The sequence below is a fragment of the Serinus canaria genome, chromosome 8 (genome assembly GCF_022539315.1).
Source record: "Serinus canaria isolate serCan28SL12 chromosome 8, serCan2020, whole genome shotgun sequence".
Taxonomy (NCBI): domain Eukaryota; kingdom Metazoa; phylum Chordata; class Aves; order Passeriformes; family Fringillidae; genus Serinus; species Serinus canaria.
This window is the reverse complement of record NC_066322.1, coordinates 13,211,697-13,239,384: the sequence shown is the minus strand read 5'-3', so window position 1 is coordinate 13,239,384 and position 27,688 is coordinate 13,211,697. Positions and strand designations below refer to the sequence as shown.

The 27,688-nt window shown below is 36.8% G+C and overlaps 1 protein-coding gene across 13 annotated transcripts in view; it reads right to left on the bottom strand.

Annotated features, from left to right (window-relative positions):
* Positions 1-27,688, bottom strand: part of ADGRL2 (adhesion G protein-coupled receptor L2) — a 387,495-nt gene that overhangs the window by 6,035 nt on the left and 353,772 nt on the right. For 7 of the 13 annotated variants that reach the window (XM_018912304.3, XM_050977757.1, XM_050977756.1 and 4 more), the window contains 12 exons: positions 25,505-25,688; positions 23,494-23,616; positions 23,032-23,237; positions 21,783-21,956; positions 20,563-20,772; positions 19,379-19,599; positions 18,036-18,102; positions 10,067-10,158; positions 8,015-8,183; positions 4,309-4,437; positions 3,797-3,893; positions 976-1,104 (listed from right to left, as the gene is read on the bottom strand). In XM_018912304.3, coding sequence (XP_018767849.1) covers positions 976-1,104; positions 3,797-3,893; positions 4,309-4,437; positions 8,015-8,183; positions 10,067-10,158; positions 18,036-18,102; positions 19,379-19,599; positions 20,563-20,772; positions 21,783-21,956; positions 23,032-23,237; positions 23,494-23,616; positions 25,505-25,688 — 1,801 coding nt within the window. Of the gene's footprint in view, positions 1-666; positions 749-975; positions 1,105-3,796; positions 3,894-4,308; positions 4,438-8,014; positions 8,184-10,066; positions 10,159-18,035; positions 18,103-19,378; positions 19,600-20,562; positions 20,773-21,782; positions 21,957-23,031; positions 23,238-23,493; positions 23,617-25,504; positions 25,689-27,688 lie in introns of all 13 variants that reach the window. The other 6 variants (XM_050977767.1, XM_050977768.1, XM_050977763.1 and 3 more) reach the window with 4 other exon arrangements.

Here is a 27,688-nt window from a genome sequence, read left to right as displayed (position 1 = left end):
GTGGAAACATTTTATTTGCAAATTGTGAACCACTTGCCCGCTGAGTCTACTTCATGACCGCTAGTTATGTTTTAATTGTGCCCATTAAAAATCATGCTGAAAAAATTTACATTTGATAGGCAAAGTTAAGTTTTACTCCCATACTTGTCTCTCTGTAGGTTGCTAGAGGAAAGCATAAGGAAAGTAAGAAAACAAGAGAATGAAAATAGAAACTACAGTTCAGTTAAAAAGGAGACTTGAAATAAAAACTGGAAACAAGGTTTTATGAGCTCTTTTTCAAAGATTTATCATTCTATTTACACTAAAGTGATCTTAGGGCTCATCAAACAGTATCTGCAAGATATTTACTGATGAACTGCAACATCGTTAAAAAAAGCAAGTAGATAATGTAACAACAGAATGTTAGGTAAATGATGACACCCTTTATTCCTACAGAACTAAACTTTTCTAACTGTTAATCTCGAGATTTTCCTACAGGAAAATGATCTCCCAATAAAGCTGCACTATACTATAGTTTAGCTCTGTTTGAGGCTGGATACAATTTTCTACACCGGGGTATCCAAAGGTGTCAAGATGCCTTGCACTGCTTTAGTATCTCATCCATTCCGTAAGCAGGGTTTTCTCAGCAAGCTTTAGAGTCAACCTTATATTGCATAGACATGATACCTCTAAGTGATATTTATCTTGAAGATGGGCTCTCGGACCATGTGGTGTCAGTCCTTTAATAGTATATTAAGATTTATGCCACCTGTGTTAAAAACATGGATAATTATTGGTAAATACTGTTAGGGCAAAGGCATTACTATAATATAGTGCAGTTTTACAAGCTGACATTGGCAACACTGCATTTCTCGAATTTATTTCAGAAATTCAGACTGTACGGCTGGGGTATTGCAACTTGAGTTTCTATCTAGGGAAAAAAGGGAATTTGGAGTGAGCCAAGAAAAGCAGTTTATTCAGGAAGTATAAGCACACCTGGTGAGTTAAACACAGGAGCTGAAGGGGCATTACATACAACAGTTTCTGCGAGCAATGTGTTATAGGGGTTGTTAGTGCCGTGTGGTCGAAGAAGAGGGTTTGTTAGTAGGTAATTGCCAGTCATTCCTAAAGCAAAAGAAACAGAAAAAAAAAATGTCAGTTGCTTAATTTTAGCCTGACAGTTTCAATAAAGAATAATTTTTATTCATCATGAATCATGTAGGATTTCTAAAATGTAACTCGGCTGAAAATTTCTGGATGTATTTGAGCTATGCGTTGGAAATGGGAGAAGGAAAACACAGTTAGATTCCAGTAATTCACAGGTGCTGTCCAAATCCCCAAAGTAAACATCTAGTGAAAGTGATATTTACTAATGTATACAAAATCACTGTTACACAAGTGTAGCAATTAAATGTTTAGAGATCAAGGCACTACATAAAGCTATTAGGACTTTAAAAATGATCATAGGGAGCACTTCTGTCCAGAATTGACAGAACTGAATTTCTCAAACTGAAAGGTATTGAAAAACCTCTTATGACAGGAGGTTTATAACAGTAAAGCTGTTACTCACTTTATTAAAAACACACAGATAGTGGAAGGGAATTGCTGTTTTCAAACAGACAGTGGATGACAAATTGCAAGAAGCATATCTTAGTATATGCAAAAGTATGCATGCTGAGGGGAAAGCAAAATATTTGCTCTAAGAAATCAGAGCGTTCACATTTTCTCCTGGGACAGTCATGCTGCAAATGTATCTGCCAGGTTTTAAAAAAGAATTCCTTGAATGACAAATTTCTTTAAACTATCAGTTTACAAACAATGTAAGACAAACAAAAATACTACACGAACAGACTCTTTTGAACTCTTGTAAACTCAAATTTACATGTTAACACAACACCATTTAAACACTCTCAGAACAATCAGATAAAAAACCAGAATATTTTGAGAAATTATTAAAAAGTCAGTTGATCTCTGATTTCCAACTACTACAAAAAAAGTGCTGTGATTTAAAAATTAAATTAAACATTTCAATAAGATTAAATTCAAGTTCCTTTTTTATTACTTTGCAGAGCAGTACATCAGTATCAGGGTATTACAGACCCAAGGACAATTAGAGAGCAGCTCTATTTTTATAGTATAAATATTTTTATTTGTCAAGTAATGATATATATTCCAAATATTAATGCTTTTCTACTCCCAGAGCTACTTAGCAGCTACAAATGAGCAAAAAATTTCTAGAGAATTATGGTCTGACTATGCTAATCTTATTCGAAAGTTTCTATTAGTGATCAACTAAAAAAATTATCATAGTTTTTTCCCATTGTAAAGTACTTCTTACTAGAAATAATTGATATATATTTGCTTGTTTTTTTTAATTTTGCATGCCATATTTAATCTTAGACTAATTACGTGTAATTTATAGTTATTTTTTTCAATCCAAATTTCTTTGTTACAAGAAAAAAAAACTTAATTAAAAGCTTGATTTTTATTTTAAAGGAAAAATGCCACTTGCCATTAATTACTAAACTACACTAATACATATGTATCACTGAGATAGTGACAAAATTATAAGTGAACAGAGTTGATAACAATTTTTCTAATCATGGCAGAACATCTCCAGTGACTTGAGTCTGGAACTTGAAACAGGGAGAAGCTGCTGAGACCTCTGTTCAACACTAAATTAACTAACAGTACAGCCCAGTTAGGGCAAACCTCAGGAGTCAGAGACAGAAAATTAGAGTAATTACCAAATTTTATGTGCTTGTATTTTTGGAATTTTAGTAAGACACTGAAAGAGACATGAAATATATACATTTTCTACCTAGGAGAAGTGACTTAATTTTGATTTTTTCCAGAAGAACACGCAGGATTCATAAGGGGGGTGGGAGGAGCAGTGAGAACCACAGGTCTTACTCAATTTCTATGTACCAAATAGCAAAAGTAGAATCATGCTTTCTGATACCTCTTGCTTTGCAAACACCACGGTTTTTACTTCCAAAATGAATGTAAATACACGTTCCTGCTATCAAATCCTGAATTTGGGTTTTCTGGTTGAAAATTTTGGAGCGGAGCAGGAGCTGGTTGCAGAGTGACCAGGCCTACCTGCTCTTCACTCAAGGACTGGGTGGAAGAACAGGCTTCAAACCTGGCTTACACAGAGCAGTTCTCCCTCCACTGCTGGCTGAAACTGCCTCCAAAACACAGGAGGGAGGGGAGAAAGGGAGGGACAATCTGTCTTGGTAAATTACCCTTGTCTTCTGTGTGGACATGAGAATGAAGTTGCAGATTTCAAAGTCTATCTGAGATGAGAAGTTTTGAGTTTTGACTTCTCTGTGCCTGAAAATCTGGATTCTATTCCATGTTACAGATATGATGCTCTTTGAAATAGAAAAGATAAATGCTTTACAGACATCTTTTGCATAGAAATGATATCAATTAGATTTCACTGGGAAAATTTCTGCACCTAAAAATCAGTCAAATATGCATTAAAATGTTACTGCACTCATATTTCTATTTCAGATTTAACCTATAAAGGTTAGGAAAGATTTAAAATTATGATCTTGCTTTTAAGCTAAATTATTGATGAAACTAATTTAAATACATTCCCATGAATTGAAGAATTCAACTTCTATGGCAGGGGCCAGTTAAGGGAACATGGTTTTCAAAAGTGCTGGTAGATAACTTTAAAATTCTGCTTTTAGAGAACACTTGTTCCAGATTATTTTTTTAACACTATTTTCAATTCTTCTGTGTTAAGTGATATAAGATCTGTAATAAATTTAAGGATTCTAAAACCGAAATGTTCCCAGTGACTGACCTTGATTAAGTGTTGAAGTGCTGTTGATGTCACCTGAGATAAAAGACGATTCTGATTGTTTTCTCACAGTGTCGTTCCACATCCTCCTTATCCGACTCTGTTAGCACAAAGCAGTGAGACAAAAGCATAGCAGATTACTAAAGAGTTTTTCCTACTCATGTGCTATTATGTACAATATTTGTGTTTATTTTAGCCCAAAGTAAACCATTTTTCTAGCACATCATGAAAATCCCTTATTGTATTATTAAAACTCTAATTTATTAAACTTCATTTCAATGAAACATGATGGTATGAACCTTCCTATAAATCACTCCCTAATTACAAGAAAAAATAACATATTTGTATTATACCAAAATAACTGTTTAAAAAGAAATAATTCTACAATGCAGAAGTATGTATTTACCATCTAAATGACAATAATGAGACGACAATTAGTCTTTCTGACTGGAAGACATCTCAGTAGGGTTTTCATAAATAAGGTAATTAAAAGATGCTGTCACAATCTTTGTTACCTGAGTGCCAGAGGAATAGCGAGCACTGGTTCTGGTGGTTGATGCCTTCACTGAACTGTGGGGACTCTCAGTTGGAAGTCCTCCACAGCAGTAGGAATGTCGGAAGCATTTCCCATATTCCTTACGTACCTGTGGGGGAAAAAAAAAATTGCATAGCACACAAAATAGTTTTAAATAGCTGCTGGCAAAAACACATGAACCTTGCATTGAAACTACTCACTTTTCAAGGAAATAGATAATTCTTGTCTGTTGAATTGCTGGCTGTTAGCAAACCCACATATTTCTCTCTACTTAGTGGCAGTATTAGCAGCTACCCAGGAGTTTTGAACCAATTATTTCCAAGGTATACACACACTTAGCAATGTCCCTGAATAATCATTACTTAGTTAGAGAATTGTTTTTATTCAATTTTCATATTGCAGATTAATATAGTGAAGTTTACCTGAATTGAATGCTGGCTGAAAAGAATAGCTTTTATGAGAGCTTTTGGTGCAGAAAGCACAGCAAGCCTGTCTTCCCATCCTAGCAGGCAAGAAGGGCTTGGGCACTGCTCAGTACTAGCCCTTATGCAATGATTTCCAGTAAAGAGTGCAAAATTTCCAATGCCTGTAAAGGATTTTTTTTTACTTTGTATAACTCTTCCAGCTGCTGCTTCAGATGGCCACACCTGCCCTGGCCCTGAACAGAGCTCACAAACACCACTGCCCCACTGCAGGCACAGCCTCAGCTATGCTGGTGGAGCCACTTGCCAGTGTTCCAGAGTCACCTTTTGAACCATAAGGGCTGGGAATGAAGCACCTTTCACTTTTAAGACTGAAACATAAAATTCTAATTCCTGTCTTGGTTGAATCTAGAAATTTGAATATACCCATGTTTATGCTTTTTTTTTTTCTGACAGCAGCAAAACTAATGACTTCAGTATTTGGGCTACATTTATTCATCTTCTGTTTCCAATGACCTACTGGAAACTTTGGTTTTGTTATGTGTGATAGCAATTGCCATAAAAGTAATCAGGATCACTTTAGAGAGCAGTTAGTTCTCTTATATTCCATGACTGCTTCACTGCCTGATATTTTCAGATAACAGAAGAGTGTGTGCATATCTTGGCAGCAAGACTGCACCAGTGAAAGGACACAGTGGATAGAACTGGTATAGATGTGTAAGTCTAAACTCATAAATCTTCTGCCAGATTATATGGGAACTTAAGTGTCTCTTCTACATCAATGAGACCCATGAGTTTCTGTGAAAAGAGGAATTTCAGCCAATCTGGAAATTCTGCCTGACCTATAAATGTATAAGACAAAAAGTTATGTGTATGCAAAAAAGGGGAGAGGAAAAAATGCAAAAAATTAATTTACATATGTAATGTGCTGTTTTCTAAAGGAGTTTTACTCACAGAATAGTACTGTGATGTTTCTATAAATCACAAGGATGAAGAAAAGTTTAATAATTTGTACTTTACCTTCAAGCTAGGCACGATAATTCAGCTTTTTATAAAAGTATATGGTACATATTTTAAGTCAACCCCTATCTATGTCAGCACAAAAGACTTGTAAGAAATGAAAACAGAAATGAAACAACTTTGAATTATAATTTTTAACCCTGGAAAACATAGGTCTATATGCATCATCACTAGATGGTATAACACCTAAGAAAAAACACTCCTAAAAACTAATGGATATTAAATGCTCTAAGCCACTACACAGTAGAGACAATAGCAATCAAAACTGTATTTTTACCCAAATACCACCCTCCAGGGCTGGTTTTGCCTAATGCCTGTATTGCAGTGAATGTACATTATCTGTCAGGACTGCACATTCCACTGTCATTATTTCTAAATTATAGCTTGCTGGAAACTGATGGAAGCAACAGCTCTATCATCTCGTCAGAACTGGAAACATAATAGTTTTCACTTCCACAATTCTATTTCTCTGTTCAATTTAGTGACCAAGTAGTAATAACAAAATAAAAAGACTACATTAGCTATGCAGACAGAGCACAGGACAATATCAAGTCAAAGGCAGTGACACTTAAAAATCTTAAATGGCAGCTTTAACATTCTTTCAGGTATAAATCTTATTGCTCTAGGTTATGTTTTTTTCACACTTGACTGGTATTTTAATATTGCTTTTTGCTGACTCCACCTTATATAAAAACAATGCACAGCTGTAAAAAGAAATAAAAAAGGATTCTGTTTTTGATTTTCAAGTCCAATACAAATAGTAAAAAGGGAAACATTATTTGAAACCTTAACCTAGAAATTATTTGCATTTTGGGAATGTTTACATTTTCTTCCCTATCTTTTTCTCTTAGGCTCAATCTGCTAAGTGTGCTTTTCTTCTCTCCAAATGAGTGGAGTGTCATGTTCATCTGGGTAAAATTCTGCCCACCAAATCTTTTCCTAAAACACCTCTGAATGCCAGTGGCTAAACCAAATTTAGAGATGCTGGTAATGTTAGAACTGGTACAGTTGAGTACATAAGCATTGGATTTTTGTATTTAAACAACACTTTATCCAATGGTCTCAAACTATCTTGTAAATGTCAGTTAATTATGTCTCTGGTGAGCTAATTATAATGGGAGTTAATAATTGCTAGGTCTCCAGCCTAAAACTAGTAAAAATATTTAGAATCTAAATACTGAAAATTGGATATTTCCAAATGTAGGACATACTGCATTTCATGTTAAGTTTGTTTGGGTGGGATTTTTTGATGTTCACCCTTCGTCTCAACTCTCATTACTTTCTTTTGGCCTGCCTTCTAACAAAGGCTTTCAGTATATTTCATGCACTCTTCATTAAAATACCTCTAAGGCATCCTTGGCAGCAATCTCCACCCTCTGGGGAAGAGAAGGGGTGCAGGGAACCCAAAAAAGAGTCCCACAGAGCTGTGCCCTTCACTTTCCTTCTCTCCTGCTTGCTCCTGTCTCCCCTTCAAGCTTTCTCTCGGTCTCCCTCTGCCTCTCTTTGTCTCTCTCTCCTTCCAGATCCTTTTGGACCCTTCTGCTTTCATCCAGAGAAAGGCAGCACAACTAATTTAGCTCATCCCACTCATGAGGGAGGCACCAGTGAAGAGCACAAAGCTATTGGGATTTCTGGGGGAAGCAAACACTTGGAAAAAAAGCATCTTCAGAAAACTATTCCTGTTAGCAGGTGTCTAGCATTAATGACCACTTTGTTCTAAGGTGTGTCAAAGTTCATAATAAAATTAATTTTTACATCCCACTTAATTTTGTAATGAATGAGCACACACAGTACAATCCCTGCCTATCACCCTTAGCTTTATGTGATCTCAGCTTAATGGGATCTCAGGAAAGGTGCCCTGCCTTGATATCATAACTGATCCTCTGTTTGCAGCACTGCAGCAAAGGCAGGACTTGTTTCATGGGGACATAAAAGATTTTTGGCTCTAAGTCTAGACTAATAAGTACCACACTACCAGTGTTAAACTTTTAAATTTTCTTCACAAAACCTTGAAACTTTTCAAGCCCAGGTTGGAAATGCAGCATCCATGTTAAACCTGTCTGGGTCACAGAGCAGTTTCATGACTCCCACTAGCACATACAGCAAGAACTGCACTGGAATTCCAGTACCCTCCTCAAAATACTCCAGTTCTTCAAATTGTTAATTTTATCTCTAGGTTTTAAGAATTATGTGTGGTATTTCTAAGGAGTTAGGGAACATTCATCTGTGGTTTTGGTAACTTACTTTCTTTTGAAGGGCACAATGAAAGATGAAAATAAACATTCCTTGGAAAGCATTAAATACTGTGAAGAGATATGTCATCACAACGGTGCCCTCATTTATAAACAGCAGACCAAATGACCATGTTAGGCCAAGGAGACACAGGAGAGCAAATGCACCCAGGACCCAGGATCTGTAAAAGAAAATTAATTTTAGTAACATTACTTAAGAGAATGTACTTCTCCAAATCCAACATTAACATTTCAGTTCCTGCAGTTGACTTTTTACTAGTTTCACATTCAAATGTAAAAATTCCTTGGGTTTAACCTTTTATCTATTAAAGAAAGAACAATTCCATTCAGTACTCTTAGACTCCAATGAAAACAGCAAGAATAGATATAACCTTTGTCTTTCTCAAGAACAGCATAGGATGTCAAAACTATTTTGAAATGCAGAAGTATAGCACAAGCCTCAGCTGCTCCACTGCTTTATCTGCTTTTAGAGAAGAGATTGATAAATCTGGCTTAGCCACTAATCACACCATAGATTTTAAACAGTGGTGCTGCCATATGACACCAAATAATGTAACACAAATGCACAAAGGTTAAACAGCAGATTAAAAGCCTAGAGCCCAAATCATCAATGTTTCGATAAACTCAGCTAAACTGAAGCTAGAGGATGTAACTTCCGCATGAAGAAACCCTGCTGAAATGCGACAAAAATATGGATATTACTTTACAGAACAATCTAAAAAAGATTCCATCATGAATAGGTTAAGGAAAAGGAGTTGTAGCAAACAGCACAGAATGAAAGGGAAAGGGAATTTAGTCAGTGAATTCCACATCTAACTAATGATCTTACTTGATAAATGGCTTATTATCTTCATAGCTAGAAAGCATTATAAGCAGAAAAGAGAAACAAAATTATTAGACAGAATTTAAACAGAAATTAATAAGAGCATTTTTAATTGTCTATAAAAATTAGTCAAAATTAGGAAATTCAAAATGCAGAGGCAAGCAATTTAAAAGTATAAAGGCATGTAATAGTTTAAAAGTCTTTAGCAAATCAGGTATCTCAAAAATAGTTAATTAAAATTAAGGGAAATCCACAAAATGACCGAGTTTGTAAAGTTAAAAATCATGCTAGAAGTTTGTTAATGTAGGGTTCTATCTTACCCAGGTAAGTCCGTATTATAGTAGCCATCACAAACACGGTAATTACTGGTGTGGATGAGAAGACAGAAAGAGGAAAAGGAAGAAAAGAGAGAGATGCTAAAGATTAGCTCTCTCTCTCATCATGCAACATGCAATGAAGCTGATACTGACCTATCTAGAACATCTAGTTCAAAATGTTATCCTTACTGAAAGTCTCCCTTTGCCATTTCCAACGTTCAAAGCAGATCTGTAAGACCCTTTCACATCCAACCCTCAGTGTTAGAAAGTGGCACCATCCCTTCAGTGTTGGTAACAAAAACCTTGAATACAACGTAAGGCTAAACAGAATACAGTAAAAAGCTATCTAAAGAAGTGAAAGCTGCCAAAGCCTTGTTAGTTATCAAAAACTTATATTACTCTGCAAAAGGGACACTACAGTAGAACACCATGATAAAGTAAACATTTGTTAAATTAGCATGAAAACAACAGATAATCTTCAAGTTAACAATAATAATAGAGTCAATTCTCTTGGGAGAACAGGATTACGAGTAGAAACTGCTCAGAATCCCTAAATCAAAAAGTCATTTAACAAAACAAACTTAATATAATCGTATCAGCCATGCAAACAGGAACATCATTTTTGAACTGCATTTTAAATGCAAATGAAATTACTACAGTGCTGTGGCATTTCCATGAACCAGTTTCTTGGCACTAGTTCCAGGCTGAAATTATCTAATTTTGACCGGCGTTTGTGACATTACAGCAACAATGTGACGAAAGCAGGATTGGCTCTGTTTGCTTCTAATTGACATCTGCAGTTGCTGGGAGACAATGGCATGTGCTCCTAATGGAGAGTAGCTTTCAATCAGTTCAGCAATCAGAAAATAATCATAGTTCTCATACTTGAACACAAAGCACTTACTTAATGTTTTCCAACCTGCTAGAGTCTGGTTTCAAAGTGTTTGAGTGCTTCACCATTTTGCACAATGTGATCACCAGGAAGATAAGATTCAGCTGTCAAAACAGATAAGAATAAAATTAAACTACTTCAAGTAATAGGTTGAATAATGATGATGTTGCAGGCTAAACAAAAACCCTGTAGTTTATTTCCAAGTAAGTAGTGAAATTTGGTAACTAAATCAGATGGTCTGCAAATCATGATTGCAAATAAGAATGAGAGGATAAAAATATTAGAAGTGCTTGTTTCACCTAATTTCCAAAATGCACCACATCATCATGAACCACTGTATTTAACTAATGTCCAGCACTTGCCATTGCCAGTTTAGCTCTGTCCTCCAGCATGTTTTGCTCATCACCTGCTCACCTTTACCTGTCACCCCTGGCCCTGTTCCCCATATCACTCTCTGAAGACAATGGTCACTGCTTTACTGGCCTATACTAGTCATCTTTTTATCACCCCATCCTGATTTTGAAATGTTTTTCACCTTTGCTGGTTTCTCCTTTACTTTTTTTTTATTCCTTTTTGTTCTCACAATCCTACTGGGGCCTTGAAAAGACCTTAAATGTAACTGGGAAAAAAGAAAAAGAGAGGAAAAGAAGAAAAAGAAACACAAAGAGGTAGCAAATGCATCAAGCTTAACAGTGCCATAGACATATGCTGGTGGTGCACCCTCCTGCTGCCCTCTTTCCCTTTGTAGTCTGGATTCTGTCGAAGCGAGACTGTGTGTGCACTTGAAGGACTGTGGCATCTTATTCTTGTCGTGTCATTCAAACAGGTAACACCAGGGAAGACACTGAAGGAAATTTTTTATCATTCTCTTATTGTGAAACAGAATCACAGATATCAAAGTTACTGGGTGACTTTCTCCTATCGATTTCAAAGCCTGTGAAAAGCACAGGCGAGCCAAATACAAGGATGCCTGCAGAACATGGGCTAAAAAATGGTATCCAATTAATTTCAGTAATTAGTTTGTGCTGTCCTATATCACACAGAAAAGTTGGACAAAATTCTGTCTTTGAAACCAGTAAGAGCCATGTCCTTTCAGCAAGAAGACACACATCCTTGTCTACTACTACAATGGTGCACACAAAGTGGCTGGACCAAAAGTTAAGAGAAGATGGAAGAATATGCTTGGACATCTTTATAGCACATACATTAGATAGAGAACCCCATCCTTATAATCTTCCATATATATATCTGCAACTGGTTACTGATGGAGCATGATTATACCCAGACTCTCAATTTGGGAAGCCTTTGGTTTGAGACAGTTTCAAAATCTTCATTATTTTTGTAACACTGGGGATATCAGTTGATGCTAGATGTGTTCCTGCAGCTGTGCCTCAATGGTCAGAAATTCCACTGAAATCCTAATAAAGAGCTGGTCTTAATCTTGAAGAGATGAGTATTTTGAAGGCTCTGATCAAAGTCTGTTAATAAAACCACGCATTACAGAAATAATTTCTACTGCTATGGGCAATCATGTTATTGCTCCTGCTGCTGTCTCAAAATCAGGATGGACAGCATGAACTATAATGCAGTTCTCAACACCAGAAAAGTGTGTGGCAACTTTTGATTTCATCATACAAAGTACAACATTTTTACAATTGTATGTTGAGATTAGTAGAAACAGGTGTTTGTTTATAAAAATAACAAAAAATAAGCTTTTGTGATTGATTTCTGTTTGTGTTTCAAGAACTGGCTGAAACTACTTAACCTTTAGGCTGATGTATGTACATGGAGTAGGTTATGCATATTTCCATTGCTGTAAAATGTAATAGAAATGTCAATAATTCATGACCTTGGTGATTAACGTTTATGATTCTTATAGGAAATTACTAACCACATGAGAAAAACAATTTCGTTACATCATTGCGATCCCTTCCTCTTATCTAGGCTTCCACTGTACAGTGTAATTTCATTGGATGAGAAAACAAGTTGCTTCCTCCCCTGGCCTTTGCACCAGACAGGACCCTGCAACAGACCTGACCCCCAGTTCCATGTCTTTGCACACATATTTAATTTTTCTCTATTTTAAAAAGTTTCTTGCACAGTTTGGTAGCTGACATAACACAAACTTCTTCAGCCTGCCTTAAAAACGCAACCTCAATTTGCTTTTTGTGAGAACAAACAGATTAAGAGCTAAGACACACGCCCTGTGTCAATCCTAACACGTACATCAACTTTGTCTGCAACCTATGCATCAGTTCAGAATAATATTTACAGCACAGCTGGAAGCTAATTCTTGCCTAAGTAGCTACCCTAGAGTATCCTGTATTGTACTGACATCATCATTCTTGGATCAAGAACTCATAGATGTGGCTTAGCCCATAAATGACTGCCTTATGAAACAAGAGGGTTTTATGCTCTGATTCTTTGTACAGCTGAAGTGCTGGTTTGCCACATGACAAATAAAAACTTGTATTCACACACTGAGGTTCCTTTGGTGACGTGGGCAGACATGGCCTTACCCCAGAGCCCGAGCCAAGCTCCATTGTATTAAAGAGGTTTTATACAGGTACTCAGCTCTATCTGGGCTGAGTACCTGTATAAAACCTCTTACTACACCAGGGAAAAACTGCACAAAGCAGTTTCTTAAGTGACATTTTAATTGTAATTTATGTACAGACCCACAAAACCAGCCCACAGAAATAATAATGCCATAGCACAGCAGCTCAAAAAGTCCTTCCAAGAAAAAAGGAAAAATACTGTACTTTGAAGACAAAGTAACTATGACAACTGAACATATGATACTTGTTTCTCCATCACTGTGAAATGCTGCATAGTTTTCAGTTTCAGCAGTCAAAAGACCATGGTTTGCCACTTGTTCAAACATGCTGGCATCTCTGTTACACATTATATCATTATAAAAAACCCTATTTTGCTTGCTTGCAGATACTGTAACCAAACCTTTCTATAGATTTGCTTTTGGCTCCCTAATTGTTTTTCATCTAGAAATTGATTGTTTTGGAGGAACTCACAAGTTAAAGACTTTTGGGCATCTTGCCTTTTTTTTTTTTTTTTTTTTCTTTTTTCTCATGAAAGACACTAAGCAGTGAGGGAAGGGAACTTGCTGGAAAATAATTGCTTTTATAAAGAATAGCTGAATTAATTTTCTTGGTGAGAAATATGTAGGGGGGGGGGAAGAAGAAAACACAGTTAGGACTTTTGTATTCATTTGTACAAGCAAAGCTTTTCCAGCTCTGAGCAACGTGGTCTGGCCCAGAGCTGAGGCTATTTTGAGAATTGACAACAGATCTCTTGGAGCTCCTTTCAACCTGAATTGCTTCTGTGAGGCCTAAACCGTTACTGATCTAAGCAAATGATTTGTAGATGTTTTCCAAGCTTGACAGATGGTCTGAGTAGGACACCTTTCTTTAAGAAAATGTTCCCCACAAGCATGCAGTACTCTGAGGTCATACAAAGGCCCATGTGAATGGCAAGAGAGACTTTTGAGAGCAATCTTCTATGAGAAAAAACAGGCCTCTGACAATAGTGGTGTTCTCATCACTTCATGTAACATAAATGGCCAGGAAATGGCTGGACCTCATCCTGAGAACAGGGCTGCATCCATCCCAGATGAGCCAAAATCTGCAGCTGATCAGCACCCCTCTTCTTTAATGCTAATAAAAAATATAAATATAATGTTCAAACACACACACAGATGCACAATGTATACATCTCAGACAGTCCTAAAATTATACCCTTGATCGTGTCTGTAAAATCTTTTTCATGCTGCCTGTCTGGAAATCAGAGCAACATTCTTTTGAGAGCTAAAAATAAGAAATTAAAAGTCTGGTCAGGCATTAGGTTTGGATTAGAAGATTCTGCTGTGATACCAAAAAGTGACAGAACACACAGCTACAGAAGGTGGAGCTATAATATGAGATCTTTTACAACAGTAGCTGGTAATAGCAAGCAAAAATTTGAATTGATAGTATTTAATTTATGTTTATACTTGAATCTGACCTAGTTTCTAAAACTTACTGTCTACTGGAAGAGATGGAATACTGGATAGAGAACTAGATTGATCTATACCCTGATTTAAATTATGGTATCTTCTAATATACTAGTTCCTTTTCATCTCTTAATACAAGTGTTATTGGATAGAACAAAGTCAAGATGATATATATTATAAAATAACAACTTACTACTTTAAAATACAAAATATAAAGAGTTTTATGGTAATAATCAAATGCAGCACCCTGAAAGATCATGCTTCTTCCACAGGCAATACACATATGGCCATTTCTCATTTGGAAATCAGAAGGAACTGGATGTGAAAGAAGGTATACATAGAAAATTTGTCTTTCTAGCCCCTGAAACCTATGTAATTTTGAGACAGGGAGTGTGTCCAACTCAAATTAACTTTTTTTAAAAGTGGGTGTGCTAACCTGCACAGAAGACTAATCAACTGGAATTAGCTGCAGGTACAATGAATTAGTAGCAAAATAAAGTTAGATTTGCAAAATCTCTGATAAATTTCCCTTGTGACTAATAGATAAATACCATTTATCAACTGTCTACTACAGAAAGATAAACACTTATTATTTGTAAAAATAAGTTTACAAATACAGTCCATTTTCACTAGTGGAGCTAAGTTATGTGTACATCTGTCCATCCACTGACTTGGGTAAGCAATACCTCAGCCTGGATGAGAACATTTAACACATCCTGTGTTAATGAAATGGGGCATCTTAGTAATTTTTGCTTAGACAACCCTTGGTAGACTGACACATGGGCTCTGCCTGCAAGCTGGGAGAAGCCAACTGCAACAGTTCTGGCTAAATTAAACCAACGCCACTCGTTCCTCAGACATGAATGAATACAGATCTACACAGCAGCCAAAGTGCTCGGGCTTTTCTGACCACAGATTACAGAAGTGCACTGTTTGTTTTATAGCCATGAACCTGCTCAATGGAATCACGTCCACCTTCAGCTTAGCAGCTTAAAATTCATTCCACACAGCCTGCAGTGCTGACATGGATACGATAAGACAGAAGAACAGAAACACCACTCTGAAGTAACCTAGCTGAACTGCACATGTTCTGACCCTTTTTGAACTCCCCGGAGCTTTTGTTACCTGGCAAATGCAGCTCTAAAACTGCTCTTGTATCTCCAGATCTTTGCTCTTAGCCATGCAGAAGCCTATTTCTCCCTGGGACTGGCAGCGAGAGAGGTGCTCTCTGAAGGCTTCTAAATGAGTGTGCACACTGAACTCTTACTGAACTGAATTAATTATTAAAGATGCAGATGGAGCTGTCCAAATGATAAGAACAGCTCCTGACGTATCATGATCCAAGCTTTCATTAAACCATTTCAGGCATACTAATGGTTTCCCACCGCTCATTACTTACATGCTCTTTTCTCATAGATATAATAACCCTGGTGCCCAAAGGCATGACAGGCTATAGAAATAGTGAAGTTAAAAGTTCCTCAGAAGATGTACTGAGGAGCTTCATGCTTCCCCCTCATATTTCCCATTCTCATTTTGTGCAAAAATGTGCACAGACACATGTACAAATGCTTATAAATTCAGAGAAAAAACTGTAAATTAGAAGAGAGGACAATACTGTCAAAAAAGAGTTTATGTGCAGAATTATTAAACTGAGAAACACAGAAGTGATTTGAGCAACATGTTAAAAAGCTTACCAAGGCAACATTCTCACATGCTACTGACACTAAGTAAGCTACACTACAGATGCAGCTCTTTGGTTACAGTGCACATGACATATTATTTTTCAGCCACTACACTTCTCACACTTCTTCCTCTGGTTTCTCTTGCCTTCTCAGCTGGGACGATTAGAGGGCAAAGCAATTGCTAGAGAAGAATTACTCCTAGGAACTGTGCTGTGATTGCTACCTGCTGTTTCATATTTTTCAAGTTGGGAATACTGCTCCCAAAAGCCTTTTGCGTCTCAGTCTAAATGATTTGCTGGAGGATAATAATGTCACGGCCAGTAAATAATAGTGAACTATGTCTGTACATGGTCAATATGATTAAATGTCCTTCACCTCTATTCTCACTCTGACCTGGTTATGAGGAAGTGAAAAAGCCATCAGCAAAGCCCAAGGCTTCCTATGTGAAATGTTTTTTTAAAGGAAGGGAGAGAAATATGGATGACTTAGCAAAATACTCCCAGTAACAATAAAATAAGGAAGGAGCCACAAACAAAAAGCAAAATTACCACCATGTGACCAGACTTGATGTGACTTAACTATAGTGGCATGAAAATCAGAACAATTTCCAGAATAATTACAACTGCAAAAAACAACTTCGTGCTGAAAAATATTGCCTACAATATTGAACATACTAAGTCTATCTTTCTAAGACTTTCAATTGCAATTGTAGGCTTAATTTTAAAAAAATCCCCATCATTCTTAGATATGATTTAATTTGAATGTATTTAGAATAAAGTCTGTACAATTATTATGGTCTACACTTAAAACTTACAAACACTGTAATTTTTCTAATTCAAGTCATACACACATAGATTTTGGCATGTATGCCCACGTCTTTGAAAATATGCCAATGAACTCTAACAACCTCTACACTGCACAACTATCTTTTCTTAAGTGATCGCTCAAGGATTCGAATAGTTTTTGATATAAACAGAGTAAATGCAAACCAAAACATTGGCCAGGCACATTTTTTAGTAGGAATTTCCATAATCAAAGTATCAGTTTGTACTGTAAGTACAAAAAGTGCTGAAATATTATGTCTGGCACACAGATCTAAAAAAGTCAATGAAATTTCAAAATTATGCCTGATGCATGTGCTTTCTACTGAAAAAAAATAAAATTTCTGAATATGGAAAAATATAATTCCTGAATTTGGACATTTAAGTGAATTCAAATTCTGCTAACATTTCACAACTCTGCTGCTGTGAAAGGGCAGAAAGACACGCAACTATTTAAGATTTCAAAACACATGAACACAAATTAATTCATCCCTCCAAACTATCAGCAATTATGAGAAAAGGCCTCTATGTATATAGGCTATGTCCCCAGCCAGCCTTCTACAGCATTTCCCAAGTACAGCCTGGCTTTAAAAGTACAGAGCTAGCAGAGAAAACCAATGTGGGCCAAAATGCATATCATGCCTTTACTGTGCTCACCAATTGCTCCACTGTGTAGTGTTGGCATTGTTAGCCTGACATCAATGGGAGAAGTTCTCTCCCTGGGTTGACATGTGACTACAGGCATTTTACCTGGAAGGGCTCAGAGAATTGGTAACTGATGTCTGGGTGCAGCATTCTGTGTTGAGGGGACACTGGGGCACCCGGCCATGGGTGCACAGATGGGTACAGGCACACAGTGACTCAGCAATGAATGTGCACAGGCTTTCTGCTGGTTACTTAACAGCCCATTATTTGCACTAAAACAAAGGAACTTCTATGTCTGACAGGCACTACGTGTAACACAAATACACACAGGAGTAGGCATGGCAAAATGTGCATATGCAAATACACAGACAAATACTGTGTGAGTGTAATGGAACAAAAAATTTATTTAATTATCCAATGCATTAGAATACACTTTTGAGATAATTATGTTGGATAATTAGCAGTTAAATTCTAGAATGTGTACAGTAGTGACTCAATTGAAAGCAATAATAATGGTTCCTTTTAAAAAAGCCCTGTGTTTAGTACTTCATTGATCTTTCATGTGACAACACATGTCAATACGACCTTCAGGATTCAAGCCATTAGGAAAAAATGGCCATGCTGAAGTGCCACCACAGCTTTGACAATTAATCATTTGGTCAGTACTCTTTAAAGATTTCTACACATTTATATAACCATTACAAATTGTTTCTAAGCATTTTTATGGAATGTCTTGTGAATAAGGATGGCATTGAATGAAATTTTAAATCTTTTTAATCTGCTGTGAGGCAACCTAAAAAGAAAGAAAAAAACCCCAAACTTCTTACCAGAATAATAAAAGTAACAGGTCCAATGAAACTCCAGATAAAGTAGTTATCTACGTGTAGCCAGCAACTATTATGGAAGAAAGAGAAAGAAAAGTGAAAAGCTGCATTAGCACCTCAGTCCAATAAATGGAAAGTGCAAAAATACTTCTTAAGGTAACACTTTGCCGGTAAACAATGGTGAAGATTGCACAGTACCACTTATTCCATGGACAACACCTAACCTGAACCTCTTCTAATGAACTCTGTATAACACGACTGAACCTCAAACTACATCATTAGGAGTAACTAACAGAAGGAGAAACAAAACCAAAGCAAGCTCTCCTTTCAGTCAAAAGGTTTGGTGACAGGTGCTATCATGGACTAATGAATCTAACATCAGTAAATAATTCTTGCAGGCTTCCCATGTGATCTTCAAAGCCTGCTTTTAACTTTATATCCTATGGTAAGTGCTCCCGCCTGAGGAATATGAGACAGAACATGCTCAGATGCCATGTTTTGCTGAATAATAAAATGGCATAAATAGAATGCCCCATCTGGGAGTTGAACTGTAGAGAAAGAATACATAAGATACCAGACTAAGTGACGTATAAACCTATTAGGGCCAACTTCACTCAGCAATTCATTTTTCATACAGCCCAGTTCCCTGCTGAATTCTCTTATTTGTCTTTCATCAGTAGCAACATCAAGCAGCTTTCTTGTAGTCAACAATATCTTCCCCTTCTGTAACTAATTTCATCAAAGGACAAAATAAACACTACTGAAAGGCAAATTCATGCCTCCAGCAACTCAAATCCTCAGAAATGTTTCCTGTCTACCTTCTGTCACTTCCTATATACATCTGTATTTTTGTAAATAAAAGGCAGTGGCTAATTTTAATCCCACTCTACTTGCCTGATAAAATATTATCAAAATAAAACACATAGGTTGGAATATTGTACTGTCATACTTCAGGATGAGAGCTAGCTAGAGGGACAGCTGAACAAAGAGATCTAATGAAGCATTAGCTTAAAACTGGGTGGTTAGGCTTGTCAGATACTTTAAGTTGAGAAATTTTGCTTAATATACATCTGAGTACAAAAAGTTATTTACTTTTTCAATTTGTTTCAGGTCAATCTTTTGTGTTAAAAGAAAGACCATAATTTAGAATTGGTCTCTCTAGAGTACAAATCCCCTGAACCTAGAGAATTACAAAAGACTTGATTGTAATTTGTGCACAGCATTGCCATTCTCTTACCAATAAAGCTTTCAGATGGTATTTTAGTCTGTCAGGGACCCTCTGACAGCTAATAGGCTTTAAAAAATTATTCACTTGAAAAACACTCAGGTCACTTGCAATTACTTACGCTTTCTCTGTTCCGTAGCTCTTATAGTCAATAGCTGCTGAGACACCAACTACTGTAGCAGGGAAGAGGTAGCCAGCAACATAATAGTACTTCTTTCTAGAATATTCACTTTCAAATACTTCTACTAACATTAGATAAAGCTGCACTCCTTCTAGACACATCCAGGCAAAGGCTGCCAGGAAGAAAAAGTGTAAGAGACCTGCAAAAACTGGACATGCAATCTGCAAAGAAAGAGAGAGATGGAAATGTAAACCACAAAACTTTCACATCATTACCTCTCCAACTGAACAGTGTGCAATAGAACTGCAGACAGTTTTATTAGAAACATTTCACAAATTCAGGAGCATCTTCCCTACCTCAAAACATATTCTGAACATTTGAAAACACTAATATGTGCTCAGTAGCTACAGAAAGCGAATTAGCTGAACAGTATGAATGAAGACAAGGAAAGTGCACCCTCATCTCCCAGTCATCAACTTCAGAGTGGACTTCTTAATTTTATAAGCAACTTTTTAATTTTGAAACAGATATGGTTTTAGGACTTACAAGTTTAGATAATCCTAGACATGAACAGTTGGTTCCCCAAGCATAATGTGATACTACATATTTAAAATTATGAAGTGTCTGTCCCAGGATTTTTGTCTGCTGTAATATGGAAATTTCTACTGTTGTAACAGAAATCTGTCTTAATTCTTTCCCCATTGGCCAAATTCTGGATGAAACTATGCTAGATTATTAGTTTCAACTAAATGAATGATGTCAGAATTAATTGTACCAATACTACCAAAATACCTGCTTGAATGTGAAATGTAAAAAATGTGTATACATATAGAAAGGGTTTTGTACTAATGTACATAAAAATGTAGTCAATACCTGTTCAGACATTTGAATATATATATAGAAAATGAATTTATGTTCCTAATAGTCAACATTCAATCTCCTCTTTCAAAAGTCTAACCACCTGCTTTGTTAATAGTCAGTGTTTCTCAACTGAAAATAAAAAGCATATTTTGGGATGTAAGTACTACGTGTGAATATATCTATCTTATTTTCATGCTGAGCTTTTATTTCAGCCTTGCTGTGTTGGAGTGCTAAAAACTTGTCAGTGTTGTCATGTTTTAATTCAAATCCATTTCAAACAGTCATTTCAGAGAACAAGATCAGTACACAGAGAGAAAACTTACCTTGTACTCTGTCTTATCGATGCCTATTAGGAAAATGAACTCAGCAATGAATAGGTTGATACAAAGGTTCTTGTGAATAGTGTTACGATCACTTTGCAGGCCACGGAAAAAACAGAATGTGAAGATGCAGATGGCCAGGCAAACAAGAGAGATGACAATTCCCACCCAGGTGATGACAGTGAGGAGCAATTCGTGCACTCCATCTTTGTACTAGAAATAACCAAGAATGGAGAAAATTAATATGACTCTCTATGAGTATAAACAAAAACCTATTTTCACAGGTATCCAGAAAAGTTACTTGTTCATTACATGAGATGGGCAAAATGTACTCAGTAATTTCTCAATCTCAGGTCAGCTTCCCAGAAGAGCAAGATCAGGGTAAGTAGAAGAGGAGCAGGTCTGAGAGAAAAATGTGACTATTTTATCCAGATCAGATGGCATTTTTAATTTTTCTATGGCTCACTGTAGACTGGTTGGAAATATGAGCAGAGAAACATAACATTTTTAAGGTACCACTGGTCTCTGATGAAAGGAGAGAGGAGAGCATTCCCTGGGACTCCCTACAGACCTGCAGCTCCATAGCAGAGAAGAAAGCAGTGCTTTACACAATGATCAGGACAAAATGCAGAATATGCTGCCCATGTAATTCTGGCTTCAATCTCATGTTTAGCTAAAGGAGATTCCTTTGCCTCATTTCTTTCCAGTGAACTTTTCAAATATAATGGCTTAATGAGAAGTCCCATACCCCTGCAAATATTGGATGCTCTTGGGCCCCTGACATGCAGGAAGTGCTTTAACAAGACAACAAAGTTTCTGACTATGAAGAGGTGTTTAAGCCACCAGTATAGAAGTTCCTTCACCTTCCTTGCCAAGGAGAGCTGGCACGTGGGCTTCCAGGGAAGAGCCTGCACAGCTGTCTCAACAGACACTCTCCATCTGTACTGAGAGAGAGTCTATAAAATGGTTGTAAGGTTGGTCAGTAACTTTAAAACACGGCTGGTAGAAAACTCTTGTTCTTGCTTGTTTTCTCTCCCCTGTTATTTTGCTTGCAACTTAATAGATGAGTAAGAAAAGTGCTACAGAAAGCTAATTGCTTTGGAAAGAGTGGGTAGCAGCTATAAATACAAGAGAAACTTCAACAATTTTGGATCTTGCTAAAAATTTAAAGCTAAGTCTTTTAAGTTTGTTCCCTATTGATGGCTGGAAATATTGTTACCTACCACAATTTCCCGACGAGCCATAAGAATTGCAAAGTTGGTAAGGTGACTGCAAGCACACGTTGTATGAGTTTTATTTGTGTCAATCAGTTTGCAGCCTTGAGTTGACCAGTATCCCATCATAGTCCTCTCTGAGTAGTTCCAGAAGGAACAATTTGCATTGAAATAATTGTCAGGCTGGGAGATAAAAGGATAACATAAAATGAGGATTTTACACACTAAGATGGCAATAACAATTGTTTAATATGTGTAAAAGGTAATTTAGATTAAACTTTGCACGTTTTGGACAATAAAGTTTTTCATCAGCAAAACTGTGGACTATGTTGCACAAGGAAGACATCTAGTTTAAAAGGGACTTTATAGTCTGAAGCACTCTGGAGTGTAGTCTCAATTACTATAGACCCCATTTTAAACAATTACAATTTTTATGCGTGGATGGTACATTACAGCTATTTTTGCTTTCTGGAAAGTTAGGACTGTGAATTTATTCTGAAGATTTTTTTTTTAATTGACAGTTTTAAAATAGGATCTTTTTCCTTTGGGTCTCACCTTTGGTCAGGCCAAAGTCATGTGAATAGGTATCACAAAAACGTTCACTCCTCAATGCCTATCTATTTTGATGAAAAAAAATCCAACCAGATTTATAAAAACAGGCAAAATGAGAGCAAAAATCTAACCACATTTTCTCTATTTCTCACAGTAGTGATTGTTTATTTTCCCCATGTGAGACGTGAAAAGAGAAAGGGACAGACTTAAGAGCAAAGAAACACATTAAATGAAATACCACTAAGAAAATATACATAAATTCAAAGTATAACAGATCAAGATACCATACTTTATTCTTTGCTGAATAAATGCAATTTGAAAAAGTTGTATAAGCTTCCACAACTTGGTCCAAAATTAATGTGAAAAGTTAAAGAGTCAATAAAACTTACTACATCAAACCATCAAGAATCTTAACAGCTATTTTCTACCCTTCCACTAAGGTAAGAGTTAATTTTCAGTTAAAAACAAATGAGTCATTTACATTTTCATGTTGATTACTGAATTAGCTTTCATTAAGAATACACTTAAGTTCTAATAATCACTGAACCAGGCTCATTTAATTTTATGTTCATAGACTTAACTCGCGTCTCTGACCTAGCCCAACATTTAAAATTCAAATGGAAAAAAAAAAAACGTTGTTTTTCTGCATTGCTTTTCTCTCTTGCTGATTTCGTGACCTTCCCATTGACTCATCAGCATAACTCACATCGATGTGTTCCAGGGTGAAGTGCACGGGATCAGTCAGGTACACCCGGCTGGACTCCTTGTTGATGGAGGCTGCGATGACGTGGGAGTTGACGGCAATCGTGCTGTTCTGCCCCGCCAAGTCACTGCCCAGCTTGATGGTTGCATTTTCGGTACTGAGGAAACGACCCAAACTTTTGTAAATAATGAAAACCAGTTTGGCTAGTCCTACAAAAGAAAAAAAAAAAACATCATCACGCCACAGAGGTCTACAGAAAGACAGAGACCTGTACTCTAATGACAAGCATCAGTAAACTGAGAGGTATTTTCAGGCCACCGACTTGAAAAAAAACTACCAAGTACCCATGATCATCAAAAAAAAGCCACAGAGCAGATTTGTGGAGTTTTGTTTTGATGTTTTAACTAGGTAAGGTAGGTTTTATAGAAGTTAATGGAGTTCTACTGTTCTGTGCCCAAGGCTCACCGTTCCTGCTGTTCTGTTTCATGGTTCGTGCAGAGAGCTGAATCCAGTTGCCTCCTTTACCAGCCTGAGGAAATCGCAAGTCTTGCACTTGGCCCTCAGTAGAAAGCACTGCAACATCCAAAACTAAGCAGACCAGAGGAAAAAAAAATTGTTAAAAAAGGAGAATGCAAAGACAGTCTCTTGGCCAGATAACAATATGCCAGACGATAATTTTTCCCCGCAGTCTTTATATAGTTTTCTCACATGGCTGTCTGTAAGGCAGATTTGTACTGCATGCTTCAATCACACAGACTTAGCTTCTTTAACTAAATCCAATGCACACTGCTAAAATGACAGCACTTTAGTAGTGATAACATGACATCAAACCTTGTTCAAATTTGTGCCCACAAAACAACCACTTAAACATACTACACACATGTTGCAAAAAAATGCTAGTTTTCAAAATCTTAATGTCTATGCAATATCCTCTGTTGATAAATTTAGATCTTTAAGTATTGATTTAGATATAAAGAGTTTTTTAAACAGTCAGCAAAGAATACCTAAGTATACTCATGCCATGTATTTAGCTAAATCAGTATAGGTAGCTAAAAATTATTTCCAATTTCTTTCTACATCTAATTATGTATATTTATAGGAAACCATTGTATTAGTTCTGCTTATAAGCATTTAAATTGAAAAATCAGATTCCACTCAGCCATACTTCATTATTACTTTTATAACACATTGCATATTGGGAAGTTTTCAGGGGATTACCATTGAATGCTGCATTTCCTTGGACAGATAAAATCATATAGGTGAGAGTGGACAATTGCTTGACAAAATCAAACCTAGCTAGTAGTAGCTGTAGCTGTAGTCTAGCTACAGCTCTGAACTACAGACTGACAAAAAGTATGAAATTAGGAAATCACTTCTCCAAGTCATACATACATATGTGTACCAGGAATTCAGTCTTGCATGGCATTAGGGAAGTGTTATTACGACATGAAGACAGCTTATCACAAGAAGTAATATTCAGGTCTACTCATCTCCATGGAACTGCTTGTGTACATCCAAAGGCAGATCTGTGATTCTACCCACATTCCTTCAAAGCAACTAGTGCAGTTCCTTTGATAACAGACTGTGAGACTTTTCCCCATCCTTTCCCAGTATGTTCCTACTCAATTAAAAACTAGGCAGAATCATCTTCTACAGCTACAAATATGCAGACACTGAAACGTGAAGAGTCTCATTTCTGCAGTCTATTCCAAGTCTCTATCTTGGTACTCTGCATATTAGCAGACTTTCAGGTTCCTTGTACCTCTCTGAGACTACATTAATCTCTGTAATAAGGAATTTTAATTTTATGCATGGCAATGATTTGTGCTTTAACACATCCTGCACAACAATATTTGCACATCTTTAATACCAAACCCCTTCATTTCTCTGTCACCACTTAAATTCTAAATTACGCTTCAGCTATCTCCAGCTATTTTGCAGTCTCTGGAGCATAGCTATTCTGCATTATGGGAGATGTAGTTCACTGAACACATTTTTACCTGAAGGCAGTCATGTTTAATATAAACATTTGGCCTATGCTGAGTGCCTAAAATATTTAACTGGCACAGCACATTGCAAAAAAAGTAATTTAAATTCATTAGGAACAGTTTATATTTAACAGAAAAGTATTTTCTGCAGCTCTACAGAAAGCAGTTACCTCAAAAAATCCATACTCTGCCTTTTAAGCACTCTTCACATCCACGTATTCTGCTAATGATTTTTCAGTGATAAATCCACTTTGCAACATCAACTACTTTCCATTTTATAATGTACTAATGACAATAAAGAAGAAGGCTAATTTCAAAGAACCAGATAAGAAAAGTGTGTTTTCCCTGCTTTGGAGCACTCACCTTTCCATCAAACGTTGCACAGCTCAGCCTTCAGAAAGTATGCCACTATCTGGAGCACTTTTTCCTCCTTTTGTGTAAAGCAATACATAGCACTTCAACTTATGCTCAAAAAGAAGTTTACTTACCAATATTTTCTGTGGGCATTGAGACTCTACTTGGTTCTACAAGGTTATCAGCCAAGACAAAAGCCCCTTCTTCTAATGTATCAAGTAACATTGTGGCTGCGTGGGCTTGTTCTGAAGAATTCATGTCCTTCCAGGACTCCAGAGCTTCAGGCCTGAGCAAGTTGTCCACTGTATCCACAACTGCCTGCATTCATTAGAAAACTATCATTAGGTCTGAAGCCCTAGGCAGCTGGGGAAAATTCCCAATGTTATACGGCGACAATTATAATACTTAACTGTCAGAATGATTTACTGTGATTTAATGGCACAAGAAGACTATTTTCAACATTAAAATATTTTCCATCCGCTTGTTGGATTAGCACGAATAGAAGCACAGCTAGCCACTAGCATTGTGTGGTCTCTAAGCAGTAAACATGCAAATTTGACTTGTTTTGTATCAGATATAAGTATGGTATTATTAATGTGCTGAAAAATGTAAAAATAAATGCCAGAAGTCTTGCCTGAAGCTTTCCTCTTAATGTCAAAATGTATAACTTCTATTTAAAAATGCTAATGCCAAAATTAGCACTCTGCAGTTTAGGCTAAAATGACAATAATTGTCCTCTGGAAACTGAGCCCCACTAGTGCAGCCATAGCACTATAAACTACTTGTCTATGACAAATAGACCTTCTTTATTACAGGAGGCATGAAATGAAGCTGACTCAGTGGATATAAATTAGTTTTGGCCACTCTCACTCCCCCTCCTGTTCCTGTACCTGTTCATAGATACTTAGAAGGATTACCAACTCCCATTCCTGCACAAAGGTCAGCTAGAAACGGAAATCAATAGAGCAAACAAGATGTCCACTGACTGTTCCTGTTATCAGTGACGGCAAAACTGTAAAGCTGAATAAAAGCTGCTATTTTAAAAAGTTTTACTTGTAACAACTCTATCATCATGCTTTAAGGTTCACTGAGCTGCATATAAGGTAGTAATAAATAAGGAAGAAGAATAATTCAGTGACATGATTACGTTATTTTACAAAATAATCCAATCAGAGTAATCAGGTAATCAATTGAAGGCAGGCTTTTACATTAATGCATAACGTTGCTGTGCACCGAGTGTGCTGTGCATTGAGTACAGCAGGCACTGCTGCAACACCCTGTTCACTCTGTCCCATTTACCTATCCCTAATGTGTCATTAAGCATATATATCATTTGTTTGATCAATTTAAAAGCATTGGAAATGGAAACAGAACACATTATACAAACAGAAAGATGTCAGTCTGGAGTACTATATTGTGCAAACAAATGAATGGGAAAACTTGGTCAAGGCTATTGTCAGAGCAAGATTAATTAGCCTAATCCATTTTAATATCCTCTTTCTGTCTGCATTGTGAGCCACCACGACCTTCCTGGCAGGTGGAAGATACTTCGAAGTGGCTTTAAAGTCTTTTTTCTTTCTCTAATGGGAGAATAGTCAAAATGCTCGCACTGATACTGCTGCAGCCATTAACTAGAGTGGAACCAAAATTGGTCTGCAGAGGCCAGATTCATTAGTCACTAAGAAATACAGATTGGAGCCTCTAATCTGAGGTACAAATGAATTCTCTGTCACAAAGTGGGAACTCGCTGCATTTGCATAGTGTAAGTCAGCTTTTGATTTGCAATTTCAAGAGGTTTATTAGTCTTATCTAAGCAGAGAAGCCCATTTGAGACCTACAGAAAATGATACCAGTTGGAAATTAAGGTTCAGCTCTGGTTTCCCGTGTATCACCATACAGCACTGACGGCATGCATTCACTGATACATGCGCTTTTCATTCATTATGGCACAACCTAACTCTGCATCTTCCTTGTGGAAAATCATCACCTGCCCAGAAATATTTCTGAAGTGCTTCTCCTCTCAGACAGAGGCAAATGGATGGGAAAAACCCCACAGCCCCTCTGACACAGCTGTTGGAACAGCCTCCTCACTGCTCTTCTCATGATCCTGTTTGCTCATGAAAAGGAAGCAGAAAAACCCACTCTACCCAAACCTCATCTGCTGGATTACCCTTTACTATTAAAATTTATTTTCTAATAAAAGCCTATCACAACTATTATTGCTTGAGAAGTAAATGTCTCTCCTGATCTTTGTCTGTTTTGTCAGATTTCTGTATAACTGGACATCTCCCATGCACTTCCAGGGCGCTTTAGGATAA